The following is a 10,638-nucleotide window of genomic DNA, read 5'->3' as shown; positions in this document are numbered from 1 at the left end:
ACAGTGATTAATTTGATAGTTGAACTTCACAAGTTTGACAACCAAAAAATAAACTTAGAATAAATATTTAGAGTAATTTGAAGCAATATAAAATAACATCTTCAATAGACTTATGTCATACAATTTGGGTCTTTCAACCAAAAAAAAGTAATATAAATTGAACGTTTTGAAACTAAATGAGTATTGCTGATTAAATTGTGTGATGTTCAATATCAATCAACTACAAGTTGCCATCGAGTACATGATATTTTTTCAATCCATCCCTCTTAATTTAAGTCCATTTATTTTTGTTTGTGACGTTTCAGAAAGAATAGAATATTAATATAACTTGGTCGAAGGGAGATACATATATGATATTGTCTCATTTTTTATTTATTTTACAAAAATGATATTTAAAAATTATTTAATTTCAAATTTTACACTTTATCTTTAACGACATGCTCATATGACCATAAAACATCATGTCATGGTGATATGATAAGTTCGAGTTCGAAGAATATTTTGTTTTGGCTTAATGCATATAAATACCTAAACTTGTCTCCTTTTTTTTTTAAGCAGACTCAACTAAGTGTTGTTCCTATTGAACCCCTGAACTCGTCCTCAAGTGTGTCTATTAAACCCTCTAAATCTAATTTTTATTAGAAGCAAAAAATAAATTGTGGTAATGAAGGTAAAGTAATATTTTAGACGTGTGGTAAGCTATTCTTAGGTCATGAATGTGTTGGTTTCTGCTAGTTCTGCTCTTTCAATGGCAACTTAATTAAGAGCTTACTCTTTTTTCCCCTCTCAATTGCTGCTAATCTTAGCTAAAAAATGAAATAATTAAATTAGAATATATATTAGCATGTTGTGACATTGAAGATAGAATACTATGTAAGTCAGATTGTGTTTGATAGACACACTCGAGGACGAGTTCAGGGTTTCAATAGGAACAACACTTAGTTGAGGTGTCAAAATGGAAAAAAGGGACAAGTTCAGGGGGCTGCATATGCATTAAGCCTTTTGTTTTAATCATTTGGTATCTGAGAAAAGCCATCCCAATCTAGAGTTCATTGATCCGACTGATCTATATTTGCATTGTATATGCCCAATTAAAAAGGAAGCGTTAATCTAAGAGTACTTTTTAGTACGTGCCAAAAATTCTTGTTACATTTGGGTCTATCAGAAACAACCTCTCTATCCTACAAAGGTAGGGGTAAGATCTGCGTACATCTTATCCTCTCTAGATCCTACTTGTGGGACTACACTAGGTATGTTGTTGCTTTTATTTTGTATCTTGTCTAACATCGACATATACTCGACCACTCTCATTTTATGTGTCTTAATTTTGAAAGAGTTTAAGATACAGAGTTTTAAAAAAAAAAATTGAATCTTTTGATATTAAATATATTATGTAGGATGACAGAATTAAAGAATAATTAAATATAAAAAGTGATATTTTATTAAACAGATAAAAAATAAAAATAAGACAAAGGCCAAAGTCATAGATGAATTTCGAATCATCGTCCCGATTTTTCATTTAGACCCCTTAATCGAAACGTCAATTATCCTAACCCTCGAACATAAGATAAAATGTGCCATTTGAACCCCTCGTGCAATGCACACGTATGCGATCCACTTGCAGTGACATGGAAAAATAGACCAGTGACATGGAATATCTGACCAATAAAAATAAGCCATGTCAACAAAAAAAATTAATTTAAGAAAAATTAATTTTAAAATCTATTTAAATAATTTTAAAAAATCTGAAAAATCCAACCATCCTCTGCGATAGCCCACTTCACCGCCACTCGCGTCATTTGCCGCGCTTTCGTCTAAGCGCCCCTTCGCCCACCGCCGTTATTTTCAAAATCTATTTAAATAATTAAAAAAATGATGCAATTTTTTGTCGGAGATTTATTTAAATAGATTTTGAAGCCGCGCGCGGCAACGGGGGGGGGGCGGCGGCGGCAAGAATAGCGCGGGGGGGGGGGGGGTGACGGGCTATCGAGAGAGGATGGGTTTTTTTCAATTTTTTTAATTATTTAAATAGATTTTAAAATAGAGTTTTTGTTAAAATTAATTTTTAATGATTAAAAATTTCAAAAAAAGAAAAAATTTGATAACTTACGCTCTGCTTAAAGCAAAGTTCCACAGTGTGCTCACAATTTGAGACGAGAGGTTCAAATGACACATTTTATCTTATGTTCGAGGTCCAGATCAATGTTTTAGATTAAGTTATGCCTAAATGAAAAATCAAGATAAGTCATTCCCATCTAACGACTTTGGCCTAAGACAAATAAATTAGAACGGAACGAATAACATGGGAAGTACATGATATGACGTTAGCGGCCATTTGTGTTTGTCCGATTCGGACATGCCAGATTTCGTCGCTTGCGTAATCAAGCATTATGGAATTAATTGCTTAACTTGACAGCCTTATTATATATGGACAATTTCAGATTTATGCACTTTATAATTTATTTATTTTTTTAATGGCTTGAGAGTTGGGCGTCATAAGTTTTTATTTTATTTTATAAAATCTATGGTTTTTTAATTCATTGTTTAGGTCATAATTGATTACGTCTGATCCCAAATTGCATTAAACAGTAGCCGTATACTAATTAAATGATAGTGGTCATCATGTTGACTTGAAGGCAAAAAGAAAGCTAACTTTTTATAAAAATGTTTGTCTGGATGGAATTCCATATCGGCCAGAGTAGGAATACCCTTTAACAAAAACAATATAAAAATATATATATATATATATATATATATATTAAAAATAGAATTTAAAAATACACCATTCTTATGAATAACTTTTACACTATATAAATATTTCTTATGCTATCAGTTCATATAGAAGATAATTATAGGTACGATCGTTCAAAGTGAAATTATTAATATGATAAATACGAGGAATTACTTATTACAACAAGCTAAAATAAGCCGGTAAGTATTAGCTTGTTGTTTTACTCGTTACTTTTTTAATATGACTTATTAGGTACAACTCAATTATTAACCGTAACAATTCAAACTGTAGTGTCACAAGTTCGAAATTAGTGCTATTGTTAAACCTTTTCCATTTCTTTGTTAATTATGTTTTGAAGAAAACTTAATCTTTGTTAATTGGAGGATTAGCAGGTGAAGGGCCCCCTATAATTTGGAGAGTGATGATTCCAAAGTGAGTATGGTGGAGCTACTTGCTATTTCTTTATCAAATTCTTTGGTTCCATTTCTTTTACACGCATAAATAATACGCAAGTGGAGTCTCTTCTTGGTTAAACACAATTAATTTTAGAATATTTTACATAATATTACAATAATTAAGAAGAGCAACAATAATTGTGGTCAAAGAAAGGAAGGATTTATAATTTGTAATCAAAAGTAACATGAAAGAAGAAAACTAAAAGCAGAATAATAATGGTAATTCGTCAAAAAATTCATTCTTAAATCTGTAAAATAAAAATAGGTTGGAAAATCGACAAGGAGAAGATGGGTTACCATTTCAATGGAGTTTCACATGCTTCTATATTTTTCTATATCTCTTTTTGAGTGGTTTTTATCTTTTGTTTTTCTTGATAAAATTTATACTATAATTCTTTTCTGACAATTCATGCCATCCCCCCTAATGAAAAACTGTAAAGCAAAAGTATCAATTAATTACATTTTAATTCTTAATCTGGATCTATATATATATATAGTTCATCTCTTGAGCCAAGGGTCTTTCGGAAACCGTCTTTCTACGTCGCAAGGTAAGAGGTAAGGTCTGCGTACACTCTACCCTCCCCAGACTCCATTTGTGGGATTACACTGGGTATGTTGTTGTAATATAGTCCATTCATTACAATTTAACTTACATCCTATCTGTGTAAATTTGCATGTTATAGTAGGCTATTTATCTTATTTTCCAGATTAGCTTTACGCTATTCATTTAAATTTATGCAAGATCGTCTGCTTTATTTTCCAGATTATTAATTTCGAGTAGTTACAAGCAGTTCTTTTTTAAATAATATGATGGTATAAAATTTGGGTTACTAGCATTTCTGGTCCCTCAATTATTGGTGAATTATAATTTTGGACCTTCTGGTATATGACTAAGCACATTTAATATTCAATTACTAGTTATGTGCATTTTTTAGTCCGTTTGCTTATTAATATTCATAAATTTTCAGAATTATTAGCCGTTTCAACGTCTAATCCATGGTTATGTTAAACTTGTATTGTTTCTCAATATTTGTGGGTAATATATTTCTAAAAATAGTCCAAGCATAACATATTTCTTACGTAAATGGACCAAATTCACACATTTTAATAAATTGAAGGTTAAATGCATTGAGTCATATATTCCAAGGATCAAAATTAAAATTTACCAATAACTAAAGGATCAAAAATGATATTTTCCCATAAAAAAACAATTCCAACTTGGAACTAGTTTTGTAAAATGTGGTCCCAAATGTATTGTTTGTGGAGTTGAGATTTGTATTAACATTAACACTACCTAAAAATACACAAATGTTGTCATAAATCTGACTACCCATAATGTTAAGACATTATATACTATTAATAACCCCCTACAAACCTCTCACGCGCTCTAACTGTCATTTACAAACACGCCCCAATCATCACATTCTACTATTTGGTTCTTACGTCACTTTTCTCTAGCTGAAACACGCGCGATTTCTAGCGCGTGAGGAAAAAGTTGTTTTCCTTTTGTGGACGTGTATAAATATATGGTTGCAAGTTGAATGTTATTTTAACATTTTCTTGAAAGACGTCATAGAGCATCTTAATATAGTAATGCGTAAAAATAGGAAAGTGGCAAACACCCAATTCTCTACTTACAAACACTGCACAAAGCCACCAAATAAAGAAGAAAAATAGAAAACAACAACCCCATAAAGAAGTGCATGAACTTTTACCAACTTGAGCTAATAAAGAGTCTAAAAATCAAATCTTTTTCACTTAACAAATGTTTTTACTGCTTTTTTTGAGTTTTGGATTAGATGGGGTTGTTTAATTTCTTGATTTGTTTTTAGCAAATAAATAAATAACTAAATTCTTGATTTGTGGTTGACTTTATAATGGGAATCCCAAGAGGTTTTTAAGGGTGGGGTGGGTTGGTGGTGGGGTCAGTGCTTGGTAAGTGGAATCTTCTCTTGTAGGCTTGAAGAGAATCATCAAAGAGCTAATGACAGATAATAATATAAGAGATAAGAGTGAGAGAATAAGGGGATTTGTGATTGTGAGTTGTTTGGAGGGGGAAGATATAAGAGAGACATTTAGTCCCTACATATGTTTTTTGTTTGTTGCTAATAGTGTTGCTTCTTAGACAGCCACAAGAAAATTTTCTCATCAAACTTTACTTTTTTACAGCATAAAAGAAAACAGGAAAGTTTTGACCTTTGCAAATTGGAATATCCAAGAATCTTTTTTCATAGTGAGTTCCTCCTCTTCTCTTCTTTCGTTTTTCTCTTTTGTCTGTGTTTTCAATTCATCTTGGACACACTTTCCTATGGCTGCAAACACTTGTTTTTATCTCTATTTTTATGTCTCATACATATAACTGGTTTATCTTGAATTAATGAAGCCTATACAGGTTTATAGTATACTAACCTTGTTGAGGAGAATCTAGTGATATGTGGTTTTCATTTTCCTCTTTTTGGTTTCATTTCTTGCAACTTTCTTTTGTTTGAGGCACTGTTATATAGATCTATATTTTGGTGGTAGCTGGTCATTTCTTCTACTTTATTGACTTTGGAATAAGATATGTATACCAAGATTACAAAACCCAACTTGGTGGAATATGTTGCTTTCTTCATATATTTGATTCTTGGAGCTAAATAATATATCAAAGTTCCTCTTTTTATTGTTGTTTTATATTCTTTGGTTCCTCTATCCCTTTTCCCTTTACTGCGGATTCTCAGTTAGAACATAAATTTGACAGATTTGATTTTCCAAGATTGGAGCTTTTTTAGGTTGCCATAAATTTGGATCAAGTACAGTACTGATCTTAGGCATTTGAAGACAGATTTGATGCGATGGATGAAAGCGTTATTCATTCGAATCCATTGTTGACAACCCCATCTGATTATCTCATGGATTTGGATTATATGGATGGACTATTGTTAGAAGGATGTTGGTTGGAAACTACTGATGGTAATGAATTCTTGCAACATAGCCCAGCCACCTTTAATGCGCCATTTGACTCTTCTTTTATGTGGCCTAATACTATAGATACCAACAACGTAGAATTTAATGGGATCCCATCAAAGGATGCCCAAGAAGAAAATTTGTCGATAAACCATTGCCAAGAGCTAAATTATGCTACAGTTCAGTCTTTTGGTGAGAATGTGAACAATGCCATGTGCACTTCAAGTCTATCTGAAAATCATTTAGTTGAAGCTCCTGAGTTGAACAGAAGGTGGTGGTTTGGACCAAAATCTTCATCTTCTGTTATGGATAGATTGATTTGGGCGCTCGGGCACATAAGAGATTGCTCAAGGGATAAGGATATCCTTCTTCAACTATGGGTACCTATAAACAGGGATGGCAAGCGTGTGCTTAGCACAACTAATCAACCTTTCTTACTGGACCTTAATTGCCCTAGGCTTGCCAACTACCGTGAAGTCTCCGTGAACTATCAGTTTCCTGCTAATGAAGATTCCAAGGAGATTGTTGGATTGCCAGGGCGAGTGTTTGCGGATAAAGTTCCTGAGTGGACGCCTGATGTTAGATTCTTCAAAAGTGAAGAATATCCGCGGGTTGGACATGCACAGCAGTATGATGTACGTGGGACCCTGGCTGTTCCTGTATTCGAACAAGGGAGTCGTAACTGCTTGGGTGTTATTGAAGTTGTCATGACCACGCGGAAGATCAAGTACCGCCCGGAGCTTGAAAGTGTGTGCAAAGCTCTTGAGGTTTGTCTTCTTTTATCTTTCAGAATCTATCAATTCCCTCATTCCCTCTAAACAATTTTTGCTAGGTAGCTTAGAGCTTATATTTCAAATAAGCCTCAACAATATAAAGCTTGCCAAAAAGAAATCTATTCCTGTTTGGCGTGAGAGCACCACCTTCAAATTGTTTTCGATAAAGTAGCATTACTGATAATATCTTGGTTGTTTTGGGACATTGCTCGTGGGGTTTGAAGTCGTTAACTTACTTAGCTAAGTAGTGGAACTATATATAGAGGTGTTTATTCAGTGTTAAGTATAATAATTTGTGCATATATGCTTCCAAGACTGTTATATATTTATGTGCCTTTTTGTATAAAAATATAGTTCACAAAGATTCAACCTGAAACATCAATCTCCAAACGGATGAATATTTGATGAAGTTACAGAGATTGAGATGATCATAGTAAAGTTTGCAATGCAGGAGGATCTGAAATAGCATGAGTTCTGTTATAACTCGTTGCCTATATCTTCACTTCGCTAATTTCTCTAATCATTTGATGTTCGTGTCCATTATATGACCCTCATTATTGCTCTTGGCTAGGGTTCAGATTGTCTCTAAGCCGCATTATATTTATCACGAATCTTTTGGTGTTTGTTTTTAGTGTGCAGTCTTGCTTTTGTAATATAGTGAAATTCCAATTTTCTGAAATTCTTCCAAACTTCTTACTTCCCAATAGGCTGTTGATCTCCGGACTTCTGAAGTTTCAACCATTCAGGATGCAAAGGTAATTGGACTGAACTTGCAGAAGAACACGTTTTTTAAGACTATCAAGTTTTTTTCACCATGATAATATGAGATATTTTTATCAGGTTTGTGATTTGAGCTACCAAGCAGCATTACCTGAAGTTCTAGAGGTTCTGAAATCTGCGTGCGAGACACATGGATTGCCATTAGCTCAGACATGGGTTCCGTGTGTTCAACAAGGCAAAGGGGGTTGCCGCCATTCTGAGGAAAACCTTACTCATTGTGTTTCTACAGAGGATTCTGCTTGCTATGTAGCTGATCCCCGTGTTCAGGGTTTTCATGAAGCTTGCTCTGAGCACCATTTGCTCAAAGGGAAAGGTGTTGTTGGGAGAGCATTCATGACTAATCAACCGTGCTTTTCGGCTGATCTTACCTCTTATAGCAAGTCGGAGTATCCACTTTCTCATTACGCGAAAATGTTTGGACTGCAAGCTGCAGTAGCTATACGTCTGCGTAGTATCTCAACTGGTTCGTCTGATTTTGTTTTGGAGTTCTTTCTACCCTCGGACTGCAGAAATCCTGAAGAACATAGAAAAATGCTTACTTCGTTATCCATCATCATACAAAATGTTTGCCGGACTTTGAGGGTTGTGACAGACAAAGAATTGCAGGAAGAAACTGTTTCTATAGGCGAAATAGCAAACCCCACAGTTGAGCAACATAAAGAGCAAACTGAAAACTCTCAAGAAAGGACCTCGTGGACCTCTTGTGACGCAGAGTTCCAGGAGAGTTCTGTTATTTCTGCATTCCAAGATGAAAAACCAGATGAAATGCTGAGGAAAGATTCGGTGGAGTTTAGGCACCGTAATGATTCTGCTTATGTGGAAGGTGTCTCTCGTAATCCGAGTAGAACGGGAGACAGGAGACGTGCAAAAGCTGAGAAGACTATTACCTTGCAAATTCTTCAGCAGTATTTTGCTGGTAGCCTAAAAGACGCTGCAAAGAGCATTGGTGGTAAGCATACTTTAATAACTTTCATGGATAAGATCCAAATTTCATTCCATGCACTTAGGGGGTCGTTTGGCTGCTGGTTAGAGTTATGCAGGGATTAGTTATGCATAGTTCAGTTATTCATGTATATTAGTTATTCAATCTTCTACCCTTCATAAATAATACATAGTTTCCCTCATAACTTACACATGTATTAGTTATGCGGGATTGCAAACTGATAACCAAACACCGTACTTGGTATGCCGAATTCTATACACAACAACTAAAATGCTACCAAACATGGTACTGGAATAGTTATGGTGCTTTAAATACATAAATAATTCACTTCCTAACCAACAACTATACGATCCCTTATAACTCTGCTTTCTCAATTTGGTTTATAATTTTTATGCTGATCCAATTGGTTGCATTTATCCTCCAGGACTTTTAACGTACAAGGATTTTAACTTTGTTTTTTTGCTGTTTTTGTTTTTTTGCTGTTTCTTCTTGCCTATGCCCTCTTGAAATACAGTTTGTCCTACCACTCTGAAGAGGATATGCAGGCAGCATGGAATTAAACGTTGGCCTTCTCGAAAGATCAAGAAGGTTGGTCACTCCTTACAAAAGATCCAACGTGTTATTGATTCAGTTCAGGGTGCCTCTGGCACTTTACAAATTGAATCCTTCTATTCAAACTTCCCAGAGCTGCAATCTCCAAATGCATCAAGATTGAGCCCTTTTGCAGATTCAAAGTCGAACGAACATCCAACAGCCTTGAACACGCAACCGAATGCTGATGCATCTAAGTCACCCTCCTCTTCTTGCAGTCGAAGTTCAAGTTCAAGTCAATGTTGTTCATCTGGAACAAAGCCACAATCTCACCCTTTGAATATTGCTGGTGATGAAGATCCGATTGTCCAGGAAGAGTCAGTTGATAATGCAGTGAAAAGGGTTAAAAGCGAGCCAGAGCTTCATTTATCAAGTGAGGCACTGAAAACCATACCAAGATCTCAAAGCCACGCGTGTGTTGCTGAGAATCCTAAATCAGAAAACCTTATAAAGGGTCCACGGATATCTCAAGAAGAAGCTCCACGAGTAAAAGTAACACACGGAGAAGAGAAGATTAGGTTCCGGATGCAAAACAGTTGGAAATACAGCGATCTTTTGAGAGAAATTACAAGGCGCTTTGGGATAGATGATCCTAGTGGACTTCAACTCAAGTACTTGGATGATGACTCCGAGTGGGTTCTATTAACATGTGATGCAGATTTGGAAGAATGTATCGATGTTTGCATGTCTTCCCAAAACCAAATGATCAAGCTCATCTTAGTTCGCGATTCACAGCATCATTTTGGAAGCTCTTTCGGTAGCAGCAGTCCTATATTAGTACAGTAGAGAACTGGTATAAGCTTTTGTTGCAAGTAGTTTCCAAAATGGATATAGTTTGCTTTTAGGATTAGATTTGGTACGAGACTGGAAGACATATTGATTGCTTAATTGTAAATTCATGCTATTTGAGTTTTCATGTAAGTCAATCCTTTTGACTATTACAAAGTAGTATTGAGCCGTAAGGCTGTTATTGTTTCATCTAGAGGCGGATCCATGATGTAAACTTGACGGATTCAGCATTTTAAGATTCTTAGTACTCAGCTTATTATAATTCAAAATTAATAATTTGTTGAAATTTTAGTGATTTTCCCCTTATATATCTATGTTATGTGGCAAAATTACTGTATTCAAATGAACATGTTGCTCAAAGGCTGCATGCGCCTCTGCAGAGAGATTTTTCTCTTGCTGATTCTGATTCTATATTGCACATTTTGTATCATATTTGGAACTTCTGTTAGAAGCTACAATTGTCAAAAATAGTGATCTGAGCATAATTTAGGACCAACATCCCTGAATATACCGGACAATGTGTCTATTTGACTTTTGCTTTGGCATAGTGTCGGACTTGCCTGCAAGTGTGAGATTTTCCAGCCTCCAATTAATTTCCAATGGAAGATAATTATTTGTAGCATTCTCTAA

The 10,638-nt window shown here is 34.8% G+C and overlaps 1 protein-coding gene across 4 annotated transcripts; it reads left to right on the top strand.

The window, feature by feature from the left end:
* The first annotated feature begins 4,876 nt into the window (after positions 1-4,876).
* LOC132033009 (protein NLP4-like) lies at positions 4,877-10,294 on the top strand. 4 transcript variants are annotated; one of them, XM_059422852.1, is made up of 6 exons: positions 4,877-5,419; positions 5,942-6,899; positions 7,613-7,660; positions 7,746-8,634; positions 9,143-9,216; positions 9,356-9,541. In XM_059422852.1, exons 2-6 carry the CDS (start codon positions 6,021-6,023, stop codon positions 9,386-9,388), a joined length of 1,923 nt encoding a protein of 640 aa, XP_059278835.1. In that variant the 5' UTR covers positions 4,877-5,419; positions 5,942-6,020; the 3' UTR covers positions 9,389-9,541. The 4 variants fall into 4 exon arrangements, with proteins under 4 accessions (XP_059278835.1, XP_059278834.1, XP_059278832.1 ...); XM_059422851.1 differs by having other exon boundaries at positions 4,896-5,419; positions 6,011-6,899; positions 9,143-10,294; XM_059422849.1 differs by having other exon boundaries at positions 4,897-5,419; positions 9,143-10,294.
* The last annotated feature ends 344 nt before the right edge of the window (positions 10,295-10,638 follow it).

This window comes from Lycium ferocissimum, chromosome 10, assembly GCF_029784015.1.
Source record: "Lycium ferocissimum isolate CSIRO_LF1 chromosome 10, AGI_CSIRO_Lferr_CH_V1, whole genome shotgun sequence".
Taxonomy (NCBI): Eukaryota; Viridiplantae; Streptophyta; class Magnoliopsida; order Solanales; family Solanaceae; genus Lycium; species Lycium ferocissimum.
The sequence above is the reverse complement of the archived record's forward strand: the minus strand, read 5'-3'. Positions and strand labels throughout refer to the sequence as shown.

What these genes read in the sequence shown, in the direction of transcription:
- LOC132033009 (XM_059422851.1), top strand. Translation starts at nt 6,021, where the DNA reads ATGGATGAAAGCGTTATTCATTCGAATCCATTGTTGACAACCCCATCT. An exon ending in GTGTGTGCAAAGCTCTTGAG is followed by an intron (nt 6,900 to 7,612) that starts GTTTGTCTTCTT and finishes ACTTCCCAATAG; the next exon opens with GCTGTTGATCTCCGGACTTC. An exon ending in CGCTGCAAAGAGCATTGGTG is followed by an intron (nt 8,635 to 9,142) that starts GTAAGCATACTT and finishes CTTGAAATACAG; the next exon opens with TTTGTCCTACCACTCTGAAG.